Raw genomic sequence first — 25316 nt, forward strand, 5'->3', positions numbered from 1 at the left:
ATATATATATATATATATCATTATGTTTGTATTTACTCCAATTTACCACGTCAAACAGCCCAAATTCCCACCTTGTTTGGGGCATATATACACATAAAAATCAGGCAAAAATAATAATTTCCTTGAGAATAGCCATGACTTGTTCAAGATAAAATGGCCTGATTCTTTCGCACGTTAAAAGCATTAAGCAACCAAGGTATTTTTAATATTTTCCACCNATATTAGAAGACTACAGAGATGACCCACGAAAGAGACATTTTAAAAGGTTTATTGCATGCCAATAGCAAATCTCGCAATTTCTTGCGCGCATTTTAGCCTATTTACTTTTGACTAAACGAAGAAAACAAAATAAAAGAATTGCAACCTCGAGCATCATATATCGACCTGCTTTTTGGACTACGTGTTGTTCAAACAAAATCTAACTCCCTGAGAATAATAAAGTTATTCTGGGAAGAGTATGATGTATAATATCTAGAGCTACAAATAATATTTTTGACATAAAAAATAATATTTGATCATGAACATGAAATTGTTCAGTGATATGGTTTAAAATAGATTTTTGGTTGATACCTCATGGATGGGCCCACTACTCCTGGCTCATCCCTAGCCCAAATGAAAGACAAGCCCATCAAAAGCCCATGTATTCTCCTATAAATACTAAGTTTGAGCGTATGATTTCGTATTCACTATATTATTTTCAACAGAACCCTTAGCTGCTCCCTCATATATTCTCAATCTCTGAGTTGAGCGTCGGAGGAGCTACACCAGGACACCCTCCTGGCCCTCTTCTACCGATCTTATTAGTGATTTCAGGCTCAGGACAATTTCAAAACATACGTCTGGACTATTGACACTTGTCGGAATCGGACTCTAAATTTTCCGTTAGTATGATAGGTGTTTTCAAAATGACTCAAAAATTTCCTTCAAAAAAACATAACACACAGATTAAACCAAGAAGAGTATTTGGATATTGTCGGCACTCTCTCTCAATCATCATCATTTGGGTTTTGGCCTTACAGACCATCAATAATTGTTTTATCAAAATTCGGATCCCGTTTCCAAGGAAAGGAAAACCCGGATCCGGAATCATGTCCCGGAGCAACTGCAGGTTTGACCCATTTCTGTTTTTTTTTTCTTTATTATTATTTATATTGTACAAGATAGTTTATTGGCATTAATATCATTAAAGGTCCAGCTGAACATAATTCATAGATATTATTATAACCTAAATAAAATTCCAATCGTTGTACGAAAGTACAGGTAGTGCTCGTAAGAAAATTCTCTAGAGTTATCCACATGTCTCTGGGAATTAATACAAGGGAAGTGATTGATAAATTAAGGAGTGTTTTATTTATAACATTTTAATTTTTATTGTTTTATAACATTAATTATCTCACGAGGTAATCTTGTAAGACGAGTATCTTATCTAATTTGATTTATGAGAAAATATTATTTTTATTACACAAATTATTTATATATATTTATGAGACCATATCACAAAAGAAATATTTGTGTACTATCAGAGGATTAACATTTTTCTTGAAACCCTTTGTCATTCCCACATTTTGTAGTGCAAATGGGCTTATTTTAGACTTTGGTCACATATTTTTCTAAAATATACACATATTTCGTGAATTTCATATCTGCACGGGAACTGAAAATCCTCGAATGCAATCAATTTTTTTTCATGTGATTATACCAATTTTCAAATCAGAATTCAATACTTCCAAATAAGAATTAGCGTGAGACCGTTGCTCAAAATTTAAATAAGGAATAAGAAAGACAATAAAAGAAAAGAAAGAGTCAAAAATTTGTGCCACTAACTTCTCAATACTTTTTTTTATATGTTTTTACTAAAAAAAGACTTACGTAATTAGCAACAGTAAGTCTATATCAAACAGAATAATGACTATAAAAAAAAACTCTTCATCTCTCACACACTTGCTCCCCCATTACTCACTTGCTCCACTCTCCTCAACTCCTCCCCTTCTCTTCCGTTGCCTCTACTGCTCACACGATGCTACAGTGAAATAAGCAAATCATTGGCTCGAAACTAAGAGCAGAAACATCTGAATGCAAGAGAAGGGGTGTGTGACTTTTAACCAGCCTCGGTTCTTGAAAATCTTGAGTTAAGTTGTGTAGCCAAGTTCCGTTTTTCCGTTGTTTTGGAATCTATTTTTGGGTTTGAATACGGGCGCAAGAAGTTAGCAGATCTATAGGTTTATTCAGATATAGCATATAGCACAGAGAGATTGAAAAACAGAGCACCCCCATCGTTTTCTCTTCTACATTCCCCTGTTTCTTGATTTTTGAAAACTACGAAAAATGGCTGAAGTCTCCGAGAACAGTTTTATACCAGAATCATTACCGGGATACACGGCAGACATGGCTGGCCAGATTGGTCTTTTATGGGAGCTAATCAAAGCGCCATTGATTGTTCCCTTGCTGAGAATCTCTGTGTACATCTGTTTGGCAATGTCAATCATGGTTTTCATGGAGAGGCTTTATATGGGAGTCGTTATCATTCTCGTGAAGCTTTTCTGGAAAAAGCCTGAGAAAAGATACAAATGGGAGCCGATGAAAGATGACTTGGAGATGGGAAATGGCGCTTTCCCTATGGTTCTTGTTCAGATCCCTATGTTCAACGAGAAAGAGGCGAGTCTCTGGTTTCTTGACTCTGTACTTTCTTCACACACACACAGATGGACATGCTTGGAGAGAGAAAAAAAAGGTGACATTTGTTTATTTTCTTGTGGCTGTTTTGTTGCAGGTTTACAAGATCTCCATTGGTGCGGCGTGTAATCTTTCATGGCCTATTGATAGGCTGGTGATTCAAGTTCTGGATGATTCCACTGATCTTGTCATCAAGGTACGATGCATGATTCCATTTCGCACTTAATTCTACGTTTTCCATAGAAAGGCTGTTCCATTGTTGGTGCAGTCGAAGATTCATGGAATCTGTACGTTTACATGTAATGATGGAAGTTTACATTTTTAAGAAATTATTATGTATATATCTGCATTTTCATGACTTGGGTTTCAAAATTGAAATCCTAGCTATTGAGTGGATGATTGGTTGTCATCATTTGATCCGTTAAACATAAAGCACAGCCGTTACATGGTACAAAGGTTTTAAACTGAATTAAACGTTGTGTAGGATATGGTAGAGAAAGAATGCATAAGGTGGGCAAGTAAAGGCATTAATATCAGATACCAAATTAGGGAGACTAGGGGAGGTTACAAAGCCGGAGCACTTAAAGAAGGCTTGAAACACGATTACGTCAAAGAATGCGACTTTGTCGTCATTTTCGACGCGGATTTCCGACCCGAGCCCGACTTTCTCCGACGGTCTGTTCCTTTCTTGATTCACAACCCTGACATTGCCCTTGTGCAAGGCCGTTGGAGGTTCGGTAAGAGTCGTATATCTGTATATTAAGTTTTAATTTTTTGCGCGTAAAAAAATATTTAATATAAACTTTATAATATTATTGTTGTTGTTTTAGATTGGTAAATATTTTATTTTTCACTAAAATGTGACATTGGAGATGCTTTTCCCACCATTCTTCTAACATGCAAGAGTGTCGGTGATGGAAACATGCATGAATATTGTGTGTCGGTGGACTTAAGCATGCATGCCTTTGTTTATTAGTTCAATTTCAAGCTAGAGCATTGAACTTGTTTAGAATTTAACTCTTAATATTAGTTAGATACATGATTTATTATTGAAATTCATTCGTGTTTAGAAATTTTGAACTAGCATAGACCGCGAAATTATTATTTATTATTAAAATTAAAAGCTCGAAAAGACAAAAATTTAATAAACTATTTGTTTAATTTTATTTTTGTCGTGGGTTGCTTTGTTATTTGCCCGATACCTAACGAGCAAGTGGGATCTATTTAGGCCCTCTTATCTTGACTGACGGAGTGGGGCCGTTAACGCCCTGAATCATCTGAGACACTTGGTTTGTCTGTCTATTGGGCGTCCCCCATCACGGCGTCAGGGCCCAACTCTTTTCAAATTGGCGGATTTATATTGTTTTATTTTATTTATTTTCCAATATGAACTAATTAAGCTAAAGTCAATGGGGAATAAATTTTTCAACTGTGAGGACAGTGTAACATACTTGTTCTTATGTCGATGATTTCTTAGCCTAGTGGTGCCGCCTTACCCAAAATCCCAAACCCGACGTCCGGCTTTTGGTACTGTCGTTTTTCTATCGATAATAAGCAACTCGATCGAAAGATTGTAGTCTTCTCTTGTTTATCACAAGAGTGAGGTAANTATATATCTGTGTGTGTGCGCGCCGCGCCCGCTCTTATAATTTGAATGGCTATTATTGGTGAATTAAAAGTTAAAGCTGGTCAAAAGGGTCAACCACGAAGGTGGAGTGCAGGGCTGTAATTCATCGCCACCTATTTCGGAAAATGTTGAGTGCCGACAATAGTTTTTATCGCATCTTGGGTTTTTTAAACTGTTTTTTAAACTGTAAAGTCACGTGCTGTCAGAAAACTCTCTTGCTCACGTTTGGAACATTGGTCACACACTGGTCGACACGCTTTTTTTTTTTGGAAAAATTGAACTGTGAAATGTAAGTTTCTATATTGGAAATTCAATTGTTCCTAAAAAATTTTGTGGGTAAATTTTGCAGTGAATGCGGACGAATGCTTGTTGACAAGAATGCAAGAGATGTCCTTGGACTACCATTTTACAGTTGAGCAAGAAGTGGGATCTTCCACTCATGCCTTCTTTGGCTTTAATGGTAACAATAATACAAGCATGCTTAATATAATGATGATTAATTCAACAATGAATTTAATTAGCCTTTACTCCATTAAAGTTGTTTCATAAAAACTTGATTGATTTACAAACATAATAACAGCGTAATAATTTATAATTCTGAACGATCCTTGTAGGAACTGGAGGAATATGGAGGATTGCGGCGATAAATGAGGCAGGAGGGTGGAAAGATAGAACCACGGTGGAAGACATGGATCTTGCTATTCGAGCTGGTCTCAAGGGTTGGAAATTTGTCTACTTGGGAGACCTCCAGGTATCTTCATAACAAATCAACTATATATTTGTTCTTGTTTGTCAAACTGTAATTAAATTTTTATCATTTTATCAAAGGTTTTTTTTTGACTTGTGTGTATAATTATTATAGGTTAAAAGTGAGCTTCCGAGTACTTTTAAAGCCTTCCGATTCCAGCAGCACAGATGGTCTTGTGGTCCAGCAAATTTATTTAGAAAAATGGTGCTAGATATTGTGTTGAACAGGGTAATTTGTTTTGCAATAATCTGTAATTAAATTGACATTTTTAACGAAATATTACTGGACAGGAACTTACCCTTTTGTTTTGTTCTAATCTTTTGCAGAAAGTTTCATTGTACAAGAAGTTTTATGTGATCTATAGCTTCTTCTTCGTCCGAAAGATCATCGCCCACTTCTTCACGTTCTTCTTTTATTGCGTGGTTTTACCATTGTCAATTCTAGTCCCGGAAGTCGAAGTCCCTAAATGGGGAGCCATTTACATTCCATGCATCATAACGGCACTCAACTCAGTCGGAACTCCAAGGTATATAAATCTATATGTACATTGACTCCGCAAGAAACTGTGAAGTTGGTTAAGAATCTTGGACACGCTGGTTTTTTTATATTCGTGTCTTATTCATCAGAGTTGAGTGTTTTCAGGTCGTTCCATTTGCTGTTCTATTGGGTTCTTTTTGAGAATGTGATGTCCTTTCACCGGACCAAGGCCGCGTTCATCGGGTTATTGGAGGCAAAGAGAGTTAACGAATGGGTAGTCACTGAAAAACTTGGTGATGCGCTTAAGAACAAATCCAATAGTAAAACAGCTGCACCAAAGAAACAGCTGTTTAAATTTCTCGGAGACAGGTAAAATATCTCGAAACTTCAGATCAGAATGTTGTCACTCTTGTGCCTCTGCTCCTCCCCTGCTGATCATATCCCACTTTCTTAAATAAGTTTGTCTCTTCTACAGAATACAGCTGCACGAACTGGGATTCGCGGCGTTTCTTTTCGTCTGTGGGTGCTACGACTTCTTGTATGGAAAGAACTGCTATTTCATATACTTATTCCTTCAAGTCATCACTTTTACCATTGCAGGATTCGGGTACATTGGCACCATAGTCCCAAGTTCTTGATAGCAGAGTTCTGTCCTCTCAACTCAGCTTTTTACTGTATCTCTCAATTCTACACAAAATATGCATACAAGATTATGCTTTTCTTGGACCAAAAGCCGATCCCGGTCCTACATCCTTTAGGACAAGAACATAAATATTTATTTAGTGTAATAGAAAATGCAAGGTTTTCATTTCAGTCAGATGTCTACTGCTGCTCGTGGCCAAAAAAAATGGCAGAAGATGCAGCAAGTTACGCGTTCAAGAAAGATTTAAGGAGCATAAAGATCATATAAATAGTTCTTAAATATATATGTAAGATCTTTCTTTTTCTTTTCAGATTATAGAGGTTGTAGTTTTTGTGTGAAATCTTGTTTCAGTTTTTTTGTCAGCTTATTGCACTGCCGAAATCATTTATATATGTGACTTAGTATCCAACGATGAACAAAAACAAACCAAATTAATCCAAGAGGAAGAATGGAATCATTAGAATTTAGAACCAAGAAAGAGTGTCGGCGTATTGATTTAGCAGAAATTGGTGCGACAATTATTTCTTGTCTACTCATAAATAATTTCTACGCGTACTCGAAATTTACGAGAAAATAACGTGACACGGGGAAAGAAGTGGTCCAAGCCAAATTTATGGAGCTTCTGGACACAGAATTTCGTTAGTTCAAGTGTCACCACAGCCCACAGCTATGTGCTGTCTCGGAGTTGATTTGAATTGAAAACTTGTCACTCCAACTCTTCCATTATTGCAATTATTATTATTTGAAGCACAATATTATTTAGTATTGTTTTATTATAAAAATATTCGAACAAATAATAATATTATTATTATTATATATACAATCCAATAATCGCATCACTTGACGCCGTCTGTGAAAAATTTGAGCTGGGACGTAGAGATGGTAGTCCGAAGAGGAAGCAGAAGAACCAATTCATTATCGTCATGTCCTCAGATGAGACCCGAACAATTTCGTCCTGAGACGAGACATGAACAACCTCTTCCTAAGATGAGAGCCGAACAAACTCGTCCTGAGACGAGAGCCGAGAAACCTCGTCCCAATGAGAATGTGGGGAACCTGACTCTAAAACAGTTAGGCCAATTCATTAACAAGACAATAGACGAGGTCATAAAGAGGAATCAAGATTCTATATTTGCCGAAGAATAGGCCACTCGCCAGGAACGAGAGGAAAATGCTAAGGACCGTCAAAGCAGGGTTGAAGAGACACGACCCCTCTCAAGTTGGGAGAATCCGGAGATGTGGAGGGAGATAAGAATGTTGAGGCAACAATTGGGAAACAAAGCTCCAGCGCCCAAGAAAGATAGTCCTTTTTCCCCCGTCATTCTGGAGGAAAGGCTTGCCCCACGTTTTCGACAATCAAGCGTGGGAAAGTATGATGGGCATACTGACCCAGAAGAACACTTGGGAAGATTTGAGAATGCAGTTTTGTTACATCAGTATTCAAATGATGTTAGGTGCAGGGTGTTCTTGGGCATGTTGGTGAGATCAGCCCAACAGTGGTTTAATACGCTGCAACCCAACTCCATACGGTCTTTCGAGGATTTTTCCACTGCTTTCTTGCACCGATTTTCTAGCAGTACACCAGAAAAATTAGATGAGCTTGTTCGTGATGAAACAGCAAGAAGCTGAAACTTTAAGAGAATTTATCCAGTGTTTCAACAATGAAGCGCTGGATATACCAGCGGCTACCCCTGACATCATGATAAGTGCATTTACCCAAGGACTGAGAGGAGGGAAATTCTTTAAATCATTGGTCAAGAAACCTCCGTCGAGTTATGATGATCTGTTGGCTCGGGCGGAAAAATATGTAAATCTAGAAGATGCCCAACGACACAAGAGAATGGAGCAGCGGCCAGGGATAAAGATGAGGTAGGAAGAGAGGCGTGGGTGAGAGAGAGGAGGATAAAGCTAGAGGAAGAGGACAATTCTCGTCCCATGTTCCTCTAAATAGGAATCGTGACAAGGTGATGGAGGTGAGAGAGTCAGAAACGAGGTGGGATAAATCGCAGAGAGTTGAGACCAGTGCTAGATTGCCTCCGCTGGACAGACAAGAAGTATCCTCATCAGGGAGTCGACCGAGGGTCTTGCCATCCCCTAGGCGAGGTCGAGGTCTTCCATGGATAAATCAGAGGGTCGGCGAGTAGAGAATGAAGAGAAGGGCGAGGTAAGGTACTCAGGGTTGGAGAAGTTGGCTTTGGCTTTGGTAATGACGACGAGGTGCTTGAGACTATATTTCATATCTCATTCAATTTTGTTGCTCACCAACAGTCCATTGGGTATGATCCTAACTCATTCAGACATGTCCGGTCGCTTGGTTAAATGGACCATTGAGCTGGGGGAGTATGATATCCATTATGAACCGAGGACAGCTATTAAAGCACGAGCCTTGGCCGATTTTCTGGCTGAAACCGTGCATCAGGAAAATGAAGACCCTTGGAAAGTGTATGTGGACGGTTCCTCTTCGAAGGATGGAAGTGGGGTGGGGGTAGTATTGATTTCACCAGCTGGAGATGAAGTGAAGTTGACTATAAGGTTGGATTTTCAAACATTCAACAATGAGGCAGAGTATGAAGCTGTATTGGCAGGGCTCCGAGCAGCCAGCAACGTGGGAGCTACCCGAGTATTTGTTTTTTCTGACTCACAGCTGGCAGCGCAGCAGACGAAGTGAGTATATGATGTGAAAGATGAAAAAGTTATCGAGTATGCCCAAGAGGTGGACAGGGTTAGAGAGAAGTTCACAGAGGTCGTGTTTGAGCAAATCCCCAGGAAAGAGAATGAAAAGGCGGACATTCTAGCCAAAATGACCGGAACAATGGGAAGTTGAAAGACTATGGATGTGGTATTTCAAGTCGAACTCACATCTCACACGAGTTCGCTGCAGTCGGACATGAATAAGAGGATTGGATGACTGTCATAACTGGTTACTTGAATGAGGGAAAGCTTTCTGATGACCCTAGGGAAGCTTGTAAGTTGAAGAAAAAGTGTTCATGTTATGTGGTAGCTGGAGAATTGTTATATCGAAGATCTTTCGCAGGAACGATCTTTCGATGCTTGAGTTATCAAGAGGCTGATTATGTGCTTCGAGAAGTTCACGAGGATGTTGTGGATTCTTTGGTAAGGAAAGTATTGCTCGCAGGTTATTGTTGGCCCTCAGTGCTGCATGACGCCCAAGAGTTAGTGATGTCCTGTGATAGTTGTCAACGTCATGCTCGGTTGCATCACCAGCCGGCCACACTGATGAAAACTATCATAGCCGCTTGTCCTTTTGACCAATGGAGAATTGATATTGTGGGGGCCTTTCTCTATAGCTCCCGCTCAGAAGAAGTTTCTGTTGGTAGTAGTGGACTATTTTTCAAAATAGGTGGAAGCAGAGCCTTTGGCTAGGATCACTGAGAATGATGTCTTGAAATTCTTGTGGAAAAATATAGTGTGCAGATATAGGGTGCCTAGAAGACCGATATCCGATGATGGAAGACAGTTCCAAGGAGTTAAGATCCAAGTCTTGTGTAAAGAGATGAAGATCCAACAAGTTTTTACCTCTGTAGCTTACCCGCAGAGTAATGGGTAGGTTGAGGTGACTAATCGAACGCTAGTGCAAGGTCTGAAGGTTCGTCTTGGCAACGCTAAGGGCAATTGAATGGATGAACTACCAAGTGTCTTGTGGGCATACCGAACCACTCCAAGGGAAGGAACAAAAGAAACGCCGTTCAGTTTAGTCCATGGTAATGAGGTGGTGCTCCCAGCTGAAATTGGATTGTAATCGGCAAGGGTGATGTTCTATGATGAAGATAATGATATGAGGCCGGCCACTGACCTTGATCTGGTGGAAGAGAAAGAGAGGCCGAGGCCGTGAGCATTCGCATTGAAGCTTATAAAAATCGTCTAGCTCAATCTTACAATCGTAGGGTCATTCAGAGAAGCTTCCAAGTGGGTGAATTGGTCCTGAGGAAGGTACAAGAAGAACAGATAGGAAAGTTAGACCTCGAGTGGGAGGATCCTTTCAAGGCAAGACTCTAAAGAGGCCCTGAAATTCTTACCAGCTTAGAAAATATCATTTTTGATTTTATTGTTGATGTATTTCATTTTTGAATTTGTCCTATGTGATCAGTTGGAATTCAATAAAGTCAAGTTCTTCTATTCAGTTAATGATGTTGTTGTATTATGAGGATGATATAAATTAAATTTTACCTACTTAGGCTGCGCCTAGTAGAGGAGAAGAGTTGAGTAAAAGAAAAATTAAATTTTACCTACGTAGGTTGTGCCTAGTAGAGGAGAAGAGTCGAAGAGAAGAAAATTTTAATTTTACCTACTTAGGCTGCGCCTAGTAGAAGACAAGAGTTGAGTAGAAGAAAAATTAAATTTAATCTATTTAGGTTGTGCCTAATAGAAGAGAAGAGTCGAAGTAGGTAAAAATTAAATTTTACCTACTTAGGCTGCGCCTATTAGAGAAGAAAAATTAAATTTTACCTACTTGGGCTGCGCCTAGTAGAGGAGAAGAGTTGAGTAAAAGAAAAATTAAATTTTACCTACTTAGGTTGTGCCTAGTAGAGGAGAAGAGTCGAAAAGAAGAAAAATTAAATTTTACCTACTTAGGCTGCGTCTAGTAGAGGAGAAGATTTGAGCAGAATAAAATTAAATTTTACCAACTTAGGTTGAGCCTAGTAGAGGATAAGAGTCGAAGAGAACAAAAATTAAATTTTACCTACTTGGGATGCACCTAGTAGAGGAAAAGAGTTGGGAAGAAAAAAAATTAAATTTTACCTACTTGAGATGCGCCTTGTAGAGGAGAAGAGGTGGGAAAATTAAAAATTTTATTTTCTGGCTAAAGCATCACCTTGCAGAGGATTCATGGGTGAGAAGGTGAAACTTTTATTATATGGATTGCGTCTAGTAGAGGAGAAGTGATTGAAGATTAAAAATCATATTTTACCTACTTAGTCTATGCCTAGTAGAGGAGAAGAAGAAAAGAAAACAAAAGTTGGATTTTATTTGCTAAGTTAAGCATGACAGAAAAAAGATGTAACGAAAGGGAGAGAGCTTCAATAAGCTCGCACTATAGCCGATTTTATTTACCCCAGTTGTTCCAAAACATCGGAGTTAAACTCAAAAGAAGCAGTATCTTCAAACGCAAGATACTCAATGTAGCATAAAGTGAGTCTCATACATACCAAAAGTGCTCAAAAAGAGATAAACAAATATAAGCATCATAAAATCCATAATAGCATAATAGTACGGAAAATAAAGCAGTGTAGTGCGTGACAAATACGACCCGAAGTCATACATCGTCTACGTAAATGAGAAAATAACATAAGTAAAGGAATGTGGTCTAAGAGTCAGGAGGGAGACTCGCTATGAAGTCCTCGAGGTTGATGAAGTCGGTGGAAGCGTCTGTCGGAGGGTAACCATGAGCCTTGAAGAGGTCGACTGCACCCTCGAAACCCACCTCCAAATAATGAAAAGCTTTCGGACCACAAATCTCATTGAACTCTTCGGACTTGAGGAATTCTTCTTTGAATGAGAAGGCTTCTTTCACATGTTGCGCATTGGCGTCTTTAAGGTCCATGGGAGCTTGTGCTACTTCATCTGGGGAAGTCTTTGACTCTTCCTTCAACTTCTGGATCTTTTTTGTCTGGTGTTCTATCAGTCGCTGAAGCTCCTCCTCTTTCTCCTCTTTCTCCTCTTTCTTCTTCAGAAGCTCATCATATCGAGCTTGAGACTCCGAAAGCTCCTTAGCATGTGTCGCTTTTGCCTCGTCAATAGTCGCCTGGAGCTGGTCGCGAAGAGCTTTACCCTCGCGTAAATCGTAGCAGGCGTTAGACCTGATAACGTCGACGCGCTCAACCAACTCTCCTAGGTACATGATGCCCTGAATAAAGAAGACAAAAATGAGAGGACGAGAAGAAAATCAATCATATATTGAATATCAAGTTAAGGTTTAAAGGGATAAATATACCTCAGTGAAACTACTGCATGTCCTACGGGCAAGATCAGACCGTCCCAATGAACCCAAGAAAACTGTATCTGCGTGAGAAGAGAGCTGATATAATAGCTTCTGAGCTATGTGAGTGGGACCTCGTCCAACAATAATCGATTCCGGGGTATACAAATGATGTATCCCCGGCCCAGAAGGATGTTCACCATCTGATCCGAACACCTCTTGAGAAGAAGCCGATGTGATGGAGAAACTTTTCGCTTACCCTTCTGTGGGGTTGATGGGGCCGGATCAGTGGACGTCTTCATTTTGCCAGCCTGAGGAGGTGGGGAGGAAGCTCGCTTCTGGGTGGATGAGGATGAGTCTGCCTTCTTCTTCGCAGTGGTGAGTGAGCCAGCAGGCTTCTTCGCAGCAATAGAGCAATTTCCCTTCGTGCCTGTCGTGACTTCTGGAATAACTGGCTTATTGGGTGCTGATGATGAACCCCTAGCCTTTTTCTTCGCAACCTCACAGAGAAATATGGCATTCATGACTCTAGTACCTGCGAATAAAAACAGTGAACAAGATAAGAATGTTATCAAAGAGCATAATAAGTGAAAACGAAACAAGTGTGAAAAGATGAGAATATCTATCAGCGTCCTCCTTAAGCTTAATTTTTGCTGGACTTAACCCGACATAGCACGAGAGATCTTCAGATAAGAGTTGGAGAATACTAAAGCATCGATCTCCTAATACACTCATTATGCGCAGATATATCTTATCTTTCTTAAAACCTTTGGAAAGCTTAGGCTTGGTAAAGGTCGTGACTGGGAGCCCCATCGAAAAGCTTATGGCTGGATCGAGATGTTACGTAGAAAGGTCCTTCCTTGGATTTGGCCAAAACCAAGAAATAGAGAAAGTGGTGCAATCTAAAGGAAGGTCTAGGGCCCGAAATAATACGATGAAGCTGCATATCGAGTGGAAAGCATTGGGAGTGAGCAGACCTAGATGCACCTGATAATAACTACTCAACTCCGGAAGGAAATCGCATAGAGGAAAACGGAGACCCGCATCTAAGTGGTGTTGGAAAAGAATATAACAACCCTTGGGAGCTAGATAGGGTCGGTCTTCGGAGGTGGGAATGATGATTTTGTGGGAAGAGGGGATGTACCACGAAGCCCTAAGTTTTGACTCGCTAGTGGGATGGATGTGGGACAATAGGTGGCCATACCATAGGTTATCAGCGTTGGATATATTCATATGTCGGTTCACATGATGAATTTTCTTCCCAGGACGACTATGGGTCACGGCCTCCTCCTCATGAGAATTGAGGGTAAATTCAGGTTCTTCTAAAGAAGTTCTACTCTCGTCAGATTCGCTAGATCTCTCGGAATCGCTTGAGGAAGTGAATTCAGAATTAGACGAAGACATGGGTGCTAAGGGAAATTAAACAAACAAAGGAGAAAACTTGCACGGAAAAAGCATGGGAAAATACTCGACGAACAAGACCAAGGGAGATCGGGGCAAGGGCGCTCGAAAGAGAGTGCGGGTGAGGGGCTGTGGGCGGATGGCAAGTGCGGGCAAAGGGCTGCACAGCGCGAGGCTGTGAAGAGGCGAGAGTGTGCGGTGTGGGCTGCAGGCGAAGAGCGAGGGCGCTCGAAGAGGGGCGAGGGCGAGGCGGCTGTGACAAGGGGCAAGGGCGCGAGGGCGAGCGTGGGAGAGAGCGGCTGTGGAGTATGGCAAGGGTGTCTCGGCGAAGGGCAACACTGCTCTGCGTGGGCAAGAGTGAGAGGCGGGAGACGAGGTGGCTGTGGCTGGCGAGGGGCGAGCGGTGCTAGACTTGCGTGTTGGCGAGGTGATGTGAGACGAGGCGGCTAGGGCGTAGGCGAGCGCTCGAGGATGGGCGAGGCTGTGTTGAAGCGAGGGCTCGGGTGAGGGACAAGGGCTCTGGTGAATGGAGAGGGCGAGACAGCGAAGCGTTGGGCTAACGTGAGGCGAGTAAGCGGGGATGGGCAAGGATGGCGTGCTTGGCGAGAGAGAGGGGAGTTGGCGGTGGGGAGAGGTGATGGCGAGCAAGGCGGTGGGCAGAGGGCGACAGGAGAGGAGGTGGCTAGGGCAAGGAGTGCGAGGAGTGGCAAGGGCGAGGGGCAACGCTGTTGGGCGAGGATGTGCTTGGCGAGGGGCGTTGGCGGCAAGGAGAGGTGAGGGCAGGCGAGGTGATGAAAGAAGGGCGTGCTTGGGCGAGGCGCGGGCAGAGAGGTGCTGGCGTGGGGTGATGGCGAGGGAGAGGGGGTGGCAAGGCGGGGCGAGAGCGAGCACACGAGAACTGGTGCAGGGATGAGGATGCAGGATGCTATGGTGGAGCGTAAGTATAAGTGAATGAAGTGCAGAGAAAGTTTTGTGTGGGGGAAATGAGAATGAAGTGAAAAGGAGACATCTAATTATGAGGGAGCCCAACACAGATCCGGCCCTTCAAAATGACAGGGTGATTAAACTTGTTTCCAAATTCTCGGGGATTAATGAGCGGTAGGAGAAGAGTACACAACTCACATGTTGTAAACCGAGGATAACACAATTAATCGAACTTCGAACATATGATTCAGTTCGACTTGGGAGGGAGAGACTGGTGATACCCCATAAATGAGCTCATCTAGATCAGGCCCATACCCCCGGCCCATCCCTAGCCTAGGTGGAAGGCTCATGACAGGCCCAGGTACTCTCCTATAAATACCAGGTTTGAGCGTCTAATTGACTCATTCCCTATATTGATTTTTAGCAGCACCCTTAGCTGCTCTCTCATTATATTCTCAGTCTCTGACTTGAGCGTCGGAGGGTGTCGGAGCTACGCCAGGACACCCTCTCGACCTCCTTCTAAAAGTCTCCTTCGTGATTTCAGGCCTAGAGTAAATTCGAAGTCTGCATTCAGACTGCTATCACCTGCTGGAACCCAACCCTAAATTTTCAGTGAGTATCAATTATATTTTAGACAGTATTTAATTTTAAACATAACATTTACGTAAGAAATTATTTCACGACCGATCCGAAAAAATCCATTGTAAATTATGTTGATCCATCCCTTTTATTTTATTTCCTTTGCTTTTTTAATTTAATTTCCCCCCTTTTTCGTGGTTTCGTCGTAATAATTTAAATTTCATATTCCTATGAAATATAAAAATCTCAAGCCTAAGGATTTGGGCATCTTGAAGATAGTCGGGTTTGGTTTGAGTTTTTAACAAAATCGAATCAATCCGGTTTTGTTCATCCCTTGTCATTATGGTGTCAAATATTTCTAGCAGACGAAAATAGTGGATGCTAATGCTACTTCTGATGCTAATAGTTTTGGTTCTAATTCGACTATGAGTAAGAACGATAAAACAGATTACAAGAGTCACCAAATCATTAATTAATTTTAATTGTTTCACAATCATACTACACATTATTGTGATTTTTTATTTTATTTTTGAGTTGATTCTGATTTTTAAATTTTATTAAAAATTTATAAAACAAGAATAATTTAATTTATATAAATCGGATAATGTAAATCATATCATTTAAGATGCCTGTATAAATTTGGGATCTAAAGAATTTAGACCAACCCGTAAATAATCAAATTTTGATGGTATTTTGATAAGCAATTCTCAGGCAATAAATAATCTCTATTTAGATCGAACATGGAGTGTATGACAACAAATTTGGACAATATATTTGCAAAGTTTACTGAATATACAAGCATGAAAAAAGTTGAAGTTGAAATGAAACAAAAACAACTCGAATTAGAGGGGGATGAAAGCAAAAGCTGCTATGGCCAAAGTTCAACTAAAGGAATATGCAATCCAAAGTTCAACAGATGGAATATATCTGGAATGGGCCACTTTCGTTAAGGCTTTTCCTTGCCCGGAGGATCCAAAGAGGAGGCTTTTTAAGGAAAGACAAGAGTCTGCAAGAAAAGATGTTGAACGAGTATTTGGGGTGCTCCAAGCTCGATGGGCAATTGTCAGAGGTCCAGCTCGTTATTGGTACAGAAAAAAGTTAAAATATATTATGTTAGCATGCATTATTTTACATAACATGATTGTCGAAAATGAAAGGATTCACATGACAAATTGGTACAACGATGAAGGTGACGAACCCGCACAACCCGTCCAGGGCTCAAACCGAGGATTTCATGCATATCTCCGAACAAATTCCGAAATACGTGACACTCATGTGCATCACCAACTTCGTGCCGACTTAGTTGAATATATTTGATCACAATACAACAACAATACTTGAATTAGTATTTTGCATCTTCTCTTAAGTTTAATTTATTTTCTTTTATTTTTATGCAAGTGTTATTAATTATTATATGTTGTACCGTTTTATTTTAGGTTTATAATAAATTTTTACTTTTAAATAAGTGACACTCATAAAATTAAATTATTTTACGTACTAAATATATAAAAACATATTATTATTAATATAAAATAATAATAATTTAAATTTCTTAAAAAATTTGAAATTGAATTTATTTAATTTAAAGTAAGAATAAGATGAATGAGTGGACAGCGGGACCTACAAATAATGAATGTGAATGTTAAAATGAATGTGGGAGAATAGATGTGTTAATGTAATGTGTATGTAACATGTGGACCCTACGATTTTTGATGAGGTGGTGGGTGTCGGGTGCTCTTAGGGGAATAAAAAAGGACTGGCACCGTATCCATGAAGAGCACGTAAGAAATTGTTCTAAAATTCTATTCGGAAAAAAAGTTGTCCTAAAAAGGTAGCTGATTCCACTTGGTATTGTGAAAAAGGTCGGTGGGAACACTAACCCATAACCCACCATTAGCACTTTGACAAGTAAGGATTTTACTAACCCAACACACCTATTTTATATGACTGAGACGGATCGACGCAACAAACTTTGCCAATTTTGTGTTGAATTTGACGAGATGAGCTAAACCGCAACCCACCTAATCCACCTATTTTATGTAACTGATCGATTGGACCACACAGGTCCAACTCATTTCAACCGCTCTAATTCCACGGGAAGATTGCGAGCAAACTCATTAATTTGTTAGGAGGTATAATGTTTTCATAAAGACCAAATTTCTTTGTAAATGTGCTCGAATGATGATGTAAAATCCTCCAAGCACCTAAATACATGATTTTGACTATTGAGGAATCTAGAAATTTAACTCGTTTCCGCATTTCATGGCTACCTCTCGAGAAATATATTGCCTTGAATAAAAATAAACAAGTAAGAAAATCCATAAGTAAACACGAAATAGTAATCCATGGTGGATTTTCCCAAAAAATGCAAAAAGGTAAAGAAGAATCTTGATTCTTGTTACAAATCCACCATGTTGGAGCTAACAAACACCCAAAATTTTAAGGAAACTTAAACCAAAACATAAATGAGCCATATTTCTTGTAGTATATGCCAGATCAAAAAATATCAACAATCTGTGGTGCAACTGCAGAGTGAACAGAAGAGTACTCTTTGAAAGGGAGGAGTAAATACAGAAGAGACGGTATAGGAGAGGAAGATGGCACTATAGCTTATTTTATTTGCGAGACATGCGGCCATTCGACTTCTTGTTCCTTTCATTTGACCTGTTGCTAGCTGGACCTTTTCCAACTTTTTTTGGAGGAAAAGGAATGGAATTATGGATAGTCTTCTTGTTACCTAAACAAAATACTTACTTAGTACTGCCTATATCTTTGACAGACACACGGTTGTGTAATTCATAACAGAGGGCAAGTTTAGGGGAAGGTATATGTTTTGAACTGAATGCAGTTCGAGACATGTTCAAGAACATGCGCAATGGCACTGTTTTACAGTAAAAACACAAAAAGGGATAAAGATGAAACCTGTATTGTTAGGAGTAGAAGTTTTAGCTTTCTTGTTAAAAACAGGAGCTTCTTGTGGAGAATCAGCTGATCTTTTCTTGGTCTGCTGCTCCTTCTATGTAAAGAGAAATTAGCCAAATTCATATTATACCAATCATGGCAGAGATTCAAGGGCTGGTACCTTTGGCAGTTCTTCTTCACTGGAAAAACTCCCATCCATATCATCTTCAGAATCCTGAACACCAACTCACAGAGTAAACAATAGATAGTTAATAGTTTACAATAATACTGTCTTTGAAGGAGAGAATAGGCTAATGCGTGATGTCAAAAAAGTAAATGACAAAGCATACTTCTTCAGAGAAGTCGCCAAAATCCTCCTGTGCTAATTTGCCAAATGCCAACTCATCATCAGAATAAGATTCACTGTCATCCTCATCTTCATCGGAGACCCGTTGCTCTTCTTTCTTGTTTCCTTTGGTGGCGGCAGCAGTTTTAGCATCCTTCACATCCCCAAGATTTTGCTTGATATTGCCTAAAATTTTGAAAAAACGCAAACAATGGAGTCATCATCATTCCTAGAATACTTTATTATAGTAAAAGCTGTACAGCCTTTTCTAAAGGAGGAGTTATACGGAGTGAGACAGAAAGATCACCATTTTGAAGTGCATCAACTGGTTCATCCTCAAAATCATCTGAGAAATCTTCCTCGTCTAAATACAAAGAAACGATTGCATAATATATAGCTCAAATACAGAAAGGCTCGAGAATACTTTAATTTCTAAATTCCAAAACACTCGTTTATGAATGTAATAGTTTCTTGCAGTATACGGTAAAAAATACACGACACAATAAAGAAATTGAATAGATATATGATGAACAGAATTAGGGAAAACAATCAAAGCAAGAATAAACACCTTAAAACAGCATTTGACTGCTTACACAAAGAATATGAATAACACATACATAAATGGGACAAAGAATATGCACCTGAAACTGGATCATTGGCGATATAACCCATGAAGTACACGCTACCGTTTTTCCAGTCGTGTGATAGCTCAAATTCTCTCTCAAATACCAAGTCAAACATCAATTGAGTTATTTCTTCTGCCGAAAGAGCTCCCAAAAATAAGTTCTTATCATCAATCTTCAGACGAAGGGGAACATGCTTGGCTCCTTCCACATCCTTCACCTCCCCCAATGCTGCCTGGAAACATTTGACAAATTAGTCAACATTCACGAGCTTATAATGATAGGCAACTCTATGTCGAAAGCAACAACTCTCACCTGGGAGATATGTATCAATTTGCCAAACTGAGGTTGCACCTTAAGTGGTTCACCGGATTTGACTTCAACTCCTTAGAGTTGCAAGAAGACAACAAATTAGAAAAATCACATTGAAAATAGGGAAAAAGTAACGGACGGATGTATTTAAAGGATCCAGAATACAATGAATCCGAGGTAAGATATTTGGGAACATGTTGACAAGTCATTTTCAAAACAGGCCCTCATCAAAACTTGCTATACGAAGATTCAACTTCAAAACATAAATCAAGATGATTCGAAAAGCCAAAAAAGAGAAAGAAATACCCAAAAGAAGAGAATTTTGCATAGGCACATAGAAGGAACTTTTTTTTATAAAAAAGAAAACACTAAATTGACAAAATTTATAGCTGCTCTTCTGGACCAAAATTGTTTCACCCGCAAAGAGAGCCATCAACTTGACACAGCTTTAATAATTCAAACCATACCAAAAAGCTCAAAGCAAGTGAATACATACTTATATTCCACAAAAATTAAATTAAATATCATATAAAAAATAAGAAAAGTAGTTAACCCTAATTTTGTCTCGCAACTCTAATTCGAAAAGGGAAACACGATCAACAAACTACGATTGAACATGAAATTTAACTACCTCAGGAGTAGTGAACACAATACAAGTCAGTGAAAGCTCATTCAAATCAAAGAACCAAGAGCTTACCCCAAAACTCCATTGAAACCAGGAAGAAAACGAGGAAGCTTGCGGAGAGGAACGGGAAGGAAAAAATTTCAGAGTTTGAAAGAGGCGAAGCAAGGGTTCGAGGGTTTTAGTGGGGTTTTTATAACAAACGATGTAAGGTTACGGCACAATGGTTTTGCCTAAAATAAAATATTTGTATTTGGGCTGCGTTTTTTATATGAATGGGCTTTTTCTTGGGTCCTTTAAAATAATATTTATATTTCCGATAAAATATTGTGTACATTGATCCTTATAAAAGTTTAAATTATTTAATCAATCATTATAAAAGCTTTAATTTTGTATTTATCAAATAAAATATTTATTATCATATAACAGCTCAGCACCATAGAATAACGAAATGGGGTCATTGTATAATTTTAGACTTGTCTAAAATATTCTTTAGTGCAATGTTGATTAATTAGTAAGTTTTTTGAAACGGTCTCTCGGATCTATATTTGCGAGAAAGGTCGATCCGATCTATATTTGTAGTGAAAAGTAACATATTTGATATAAAAAAATAATATTTTTTCATGAGTCGGTCGGGTTAAATATGTGTCTCACAAAATTGGAATGTGAAACGGTCTTATTAATTTGTTCCGTCAGATTATCTCACATGAATTTTTGTATTGATTAATTACATAAACAAACAATTCTTTTTCATTTATAAAATTACTTTTTAATTTTGTAATGTCAAACAATTTGTGACAAAACTATTATGCTTTGGGATTTTTGTTATTTAATACTAAACATCATTTATCTCAAAATATTTTCAAAATATTAATATATTACGTTCATGTCATACATAATATTCATGTATTATATTATACATCTACTGTGTGCCTCAACGTTCAGTATAAAATTATTATAGCAGTAATTAATATCATAATTAAAATCAAGACACGATAAAGAGTATTTATTTTCAAACGAAATGAAAGAAGGATATTTTATACTGTATTCTTGAAGTATGAGCCAAGTCGAATGTGAAGTACTATATCAATATTAACACGAAAATAAAATTATAATTCCTATTTGTACAGTTGAAAACATATTTCAAATCATCTATAAACTTACCAGCAGCACAAAAGGTGATGAAATAAACTTCATATCCTGAATTTAAAAAATTTAAATTAGTCAAACAACCCAAGTAAGAACTCGTATGCTAAATATAACAAAGTAAAATAAAAAGAACACAAAAATTATATCGAGATGGTCTCATGAGTCAATTTTATGAGACACGTCTTTTATTTACATCATTCATGAAAAAAAAATTAACACGTATGAGACCGTCTCAAAACATACCTATTCTAAAGCGAACGGTATACTCTACACTTGAATCTACGTATGTTATTATATGCAATTCTTGGTTACGGTGCTTTTTTACTGTTGACATGGCTTGAAGTAATTTGAGTAAATTTTGAATGAAAAAGAAATTATAAACTGTGAGAAATTCTAGATGAAACCACGAGAGAGATGGGGCCATGCATGATTTATGGGATAATGAAAAGATTTTGAATTTTAAAATAATAAAAGATACGTGTTATTATTATTTTTAATTTTATTATATAATATTAAACAATTAAAACAAAATTAATTTCAATTTAGAAGAGTTGTTCGATTTAAAAATGAAATTTTGTTTATATTTTTTTCTATGGATTTGATGAGTTTTTTTAGTAAGATAAAAAGAGTACTTATGGAATTAAATATTTTAGTGTCATGTAAAGTAATTACTCTAAACATCTCACATTTAATAATAATATAGTATAAATTAGAAGTTTGAGAAGCCAATGAAGTTTTCCATTTTTACTATAAACCCAATAAACTTGCATAATAGGTGATTTTAGGTAGGGTTGAATTGGAGAGACATGTTACAGTTATTATCATGTGCGTCATGTGCGTAGGGATGTAATCGAGTCGAGTCGAACCGAACTCTTGAATATTTAAGCTGGGCTCGTTTATAATCGAGCCGAGCTCGAGCTTTATTTAACGAATATATGCATGGCTCACGAGCTTATTCAAGCCTTTATCGAGCCTAAACAAGATNCCGAATTCTGACAGTAATTAAGGATCTCTCAGAGCGAAAAATTCATGAAATTGAGCCAAGGAAACCTCTTCTTGCTACACTTTTCAGCTTCTTTTGAACAGTTCGAATTCGACGTCGTCGCGGTGCCACCACTTTCAGCGGCGGAGGACGCCACGGGCTTTGTGCAGAGAAAGAAGTTTCTTGATCCCAGCTCCGATAGCTTAGCGTCACGATCCAAACCTGTTTTTTTCACATATATGAAAGACTAAGTTAGCTACTTGAATTGATTAGCATTTTAATGGCATATGGAGTTATCTAGCTATGGGTTACATGTTAATACAAGCCGAGATACAAAATTCAAAAGTGCCGAAAACATACTTTCCAAGCTAAACTGGGAGTAATGGAGGTCAAAGCTTGGAGCATCAGTTGAAAGAACAGGGCGGCGTGCTTCCTTGGCGTACTGGCGCAGCGTCGCCGCAATCAAATCCTCCACTGTCGCCTCCGGCGGAATCAACATTTGCACAGGGCCAAGACTCCTCTGTACGGTGACGTTCAGCAGCAATTTGGTCAGCTTCAGCGGCCTCACCAATGCCACCGCTTCATCTGGCGTTTTTTCAATGTTCCTTCTGCCTGCCAGCAAGTCCGGCACCGTCCGCGGCCTCGGAAGGATATCCGCTTCTACCCCATCCCGTCTTCCGTGAAACGACGACGACTTCTCCCACAACCTCCACTTATTGTTCTCCTCATGACCTCCTTTCCGTTGATTAATCCTAGGCGACGGCATATGAAATATATTACTCTGTCTATAAATATTTATTATATAAATGCTGTATAAGTACTATAGGTGGCGAACTGCTTGAAGAAAACGGGTTATCTCAGACGGCGGTAGCGGAAGAAGCGGAGGCGGGGGAAGCCAAGTTCTTGAGGATTCCGGGGACCGACAGCGGACATAACCGCCAGGATTGTAATTATTACGGACGAAGCAACAGGTTGAGTGAGGAACAAATGTTTTGTTCGAGAAGTGAGACAAGTGGTTAAGGGGTAGGGGCTATAAATATATAGGAAGAAAAAGGGTGGAATTTTTTATTACCGACGGAGACAAGGAGATGAAAATTTGAAAGGTACTTGCTTGGTTATTGTGTGATGGGCACTATGCACCTTCCAAATATTTTTTTTAAAAAAAAAAAACTTATTTCTCACCTAGTCTAAGGTACGTGTGATAAAGATTTTTTCAAAAAAATTTCAATACCTAAAGGTGGGGAGGCTCGAACTCGAGTCGATATACGGAAAATCCAAAGTGAAATCAGTGAAGCTAAGCTCGAGTTTCTTGTGATAAGGAAATTTTGATTAGTGATCCTAGGACACTTTGATCAGTGATTGAGAAGTTGTCTGAGTTCGAACTACATTTAAAACAAGGGGCAACATCATTATATAATTGTGAATCCGATAAATAAGAAATGTTAACTTATATATTTTTCCTGTTTTAATACAATTTATATGCCCCTCTGCAAAATAAACCTCTTGTCCGTTACTATATGATAGGAACTTGATTTACAGGGGTAGAGGTTTCCTGATATGGCAAACAATTATTAACTATTGCTCCTGGTTTTGATTTTTTTTTTCTGTCGTACAGGTGAATGTTATAATTAAATCTTAAAATCTATATTTCGTTTCAAAATTGAGATATTGATATCAGATTAATTGCAAGTCATCGATTGAATATTTCATTTTGATTACTTCATAAGTTGCATAGATTATTTTAATAATTTAAAACTCAATGAAATCAATAGTTAATAATTCGATCGAGTCCAGTGTTGGATAATCGTTGTTCTCTTGTCCAAAACGCATAAGAAGTTTTAAAATTTTATTTTGACATTCAAAATTTTCTTTGGATACTCGTATGATTTAAATTAAATAAACATACATAGGATGTTTAGCGATATACCTTTAGTAAAATTTCACTTGGCTCCAACTACTCCGATATTAATGGAGGTAGTTCTTGTTATATATCCCTGCGAACTTTCTTCAAAATTCCTTTATTCAATCTTTGAATTAGGTCCACGACGACAACAACCAGATTCCTCTTTTAAATTGCACTATAAAATTTAGAAAAAGTTTTTCATTGAGATCAAGAAAAACAAAATGGCTCGAATCCCTTTTAAGAGCAAAGGGTCGATGGAGACTTTCTCTTCTTTTTTTCAAAAGTTTCGGTGATCACTACAATGATAACCAAAGTAATACATATATTTTATTATTTTAAATAATTGTAGTTTCCTTAATTAATCACATTAATTAAATTAATGTATAATATATATTTCACTCTCGAGAATAACACATCACAATCATGCATATTTCGAAAATATGCATATATATTATTGCAAGTCTTGATTTTCCTTTGTGTGGTAATATTTATTTTGGTATCATTATCTTTCCTAATTGATACCATGTAAAATATTTAACATAATGGCTTTATTATAGTCCAATTAGAATATAGATTAATTATCTAAAGTCCATCTAGAACTTCAATAATTTAGTATGATGGGCAAGATTCAATCACATTACATCATTTTTATCATAATCCCGATCAATAATTCAATGTCATCGATGTGAATATTTAAACTTGTTCGTCATTATGATGCACACTTCATCTTCCAGATTACTTATATCTAATAAAGGCATCTCATAAATTTTGGAACATTTCCACTTAAATTACGCAGTGTTCTCCCCTTGACTGTTTTTAGCGGTCATGCTATCAAAATTTCTATAAGCGTCTATAAGCTTATCGTTTGAACACATCAAACTCATTTTTCTTATAAATTCAATTCCTTGAATTTATTCTCTCAATAGGAACAAATGATCCAGTGCTTGTGTGACCTTCGATGGTTCAGGGATACAACTAGCCGTGAGTTCACAACTCTTTGTGATTAAGAACATTTTCTTTTATTCGAGCTTACCCTAATTTGCCTCATTCCATGCACCAAACAACCCTCCTTCGAACTATGAATATTTCATGATTGTTTCACATAGCTATCGAATATAATATACAACCCTCGATTAACCAATTGTTGCAGATTCGATTAGGATATATGAGATGAAGGGACCTTATTGTACGTTAATCATAACCGATTGGTTCTTGAAAAAACTATCGGTGATACCTAGGGAATCGTGGGACGATGCTACTAGATTATCATGATTTGATGGATTTAATCAGGAAATGATTTCTGACATTCTCATGATCAATGATTATCCTTTGCATGACTAGACATCTATATGCCCTTACCATGAAACATGGTACACAACATCACAGATGCTAGTCTAAAGCTCAAAAGACATTTACATTTATTCTCAGGCGGCTGAATCGACTAGGATCGAATTTAGAATATGCAGTG

General features: G+C 38.3%; 5 protein-coding genes across 7 annotated transcripts; 3 read left to right on the plus strand and 2 right to left on the minus strand.

Annotated features, from left to right (window-relative positions):
* The first annotated feature begins 1932 nt into the window (after positions 1–1932).
* On the plus strand, positions 1933–6582 carry LOC140973151 (glucomannan 4-beta-mannosyltransferase 2-like). The gene is made up of 9 exons (XM_073435751.1): positions 1933–2655; positions 2771–2869; positions 3158–3410; positions 4650–4760; positions 4915–5051; positions 5163–5276; positions 5375–5574; positions 5691–5894; positions 6001–6582. The coding sequence occupies exons 1-9, from the start codon at positions 2326–2328 to the stop codon at positions 6161–6163; spliced, it is 1611 nt and encodes a 536-aa protein (XP_073291852.1). The 5' UTR covers positions 1933–2325; the 3' UTR covers positions 6164–6582.
* A 2490-nt stretch (positions 6583–9072) lies between these two features.
* Positions 9073–9552, plus strand: LOC140971977 (uncharacterized). The gene has a single exon (XM_073434450.1). The coding sequence runs from the start codon at positions 9073–9075 to the stop codon at positions 9550–9552; it is 480 nt and encodes a 159-aa protein (XP_073290551.1).
* Positions 9553–15862: 6310 nt separating this feature from the next.
* Positions 15863–16327, plus strand: LOC140971978 (uncharacterized). Its single transcript, XM_073434451.1, has one exon. It carries the CDS (start codon positions 15863–15865, stop codon positions 16325–16327), a length of 465 nt encoding a protein of 154 aa, XP_073290552.1.
* A 1008-nt stretch (positions 16328–17335) lies between these two features.
* LOC140972096 (histone deacetylase HDT1-like) lies at positions 17336–20029 on the minus strand. Of its 3 annotated transcripts, none has more exons than XM_073434564.1 (8): positions 19890–20029; positions 19196–19266; positions 18899–19115; positions 18565–18621; positions 18262–18443; positions 18093–18146; positions 17933–18023; positions 17336–17747 (listed from the first exon to the last, which is right to left on the minus strand). In XM_073434564.1, exons 1-8 carry the CDS (start codon positions 19900–19902, stop codon positions 17626–17628), a joined length of 807 nt encoding a protein of 268 aa, XP_073290665.1. In that variant the 5' UTR covers positions 19903–20029; the 3' UTR covers positions 17336–17625. The 3 variants fall into 3 exon arrangements, with proteins under 3 accessions (XP_073290665.1, XP_073290664.1, XP_073290666.1); XM_073434563.1 differs by having other exon boundaries at positions 17933–18026; XM_073434565.1 differs by lacking the exon at positions 18565–18621 and having other exon boundaries at positions 17933–18026.
* Positions 20030–21950: 1921 nt separating this feature from the next.
* LOC140972097 (uncharacterized) lies at positions 21951–22968 on the minus strand. The gene is made up of 2 exons (XM_073434566.1): positions 22306–22968; positions 21951–22167 (listed from the first exon to the last, which is right to left on the minus strand). Exons 1-2 carry the CDS (start codon positions 22709–22711, stop codon positions 21977–21979), a joined length of 597 nt encoding a protein of 198 aa, XP_073290667.1. The 5' UTR covers positions 22712–22968; the 3' UTR covers positions 21951–21976.
* Between the last annotated feature and the right edge of the window lie 2348 nt (positions 22969–25316).

Source organism: Primulina huaijiensis, chromosome 3 (assembly GCF_012295235.1).
Source record: "Primulina huaijiensis isolate GDHJ02 chromosome 3, ASM1229523v2, whole genome shotgun sequence".
In the NCBI taxonomy this organism is placed as follows: Eukaryota; Viridiplantae; Streptophyta; class Magnoliopsida; order Lamiales; family Gesneriaceae; genus Primulina; species Primulina huaijiensis.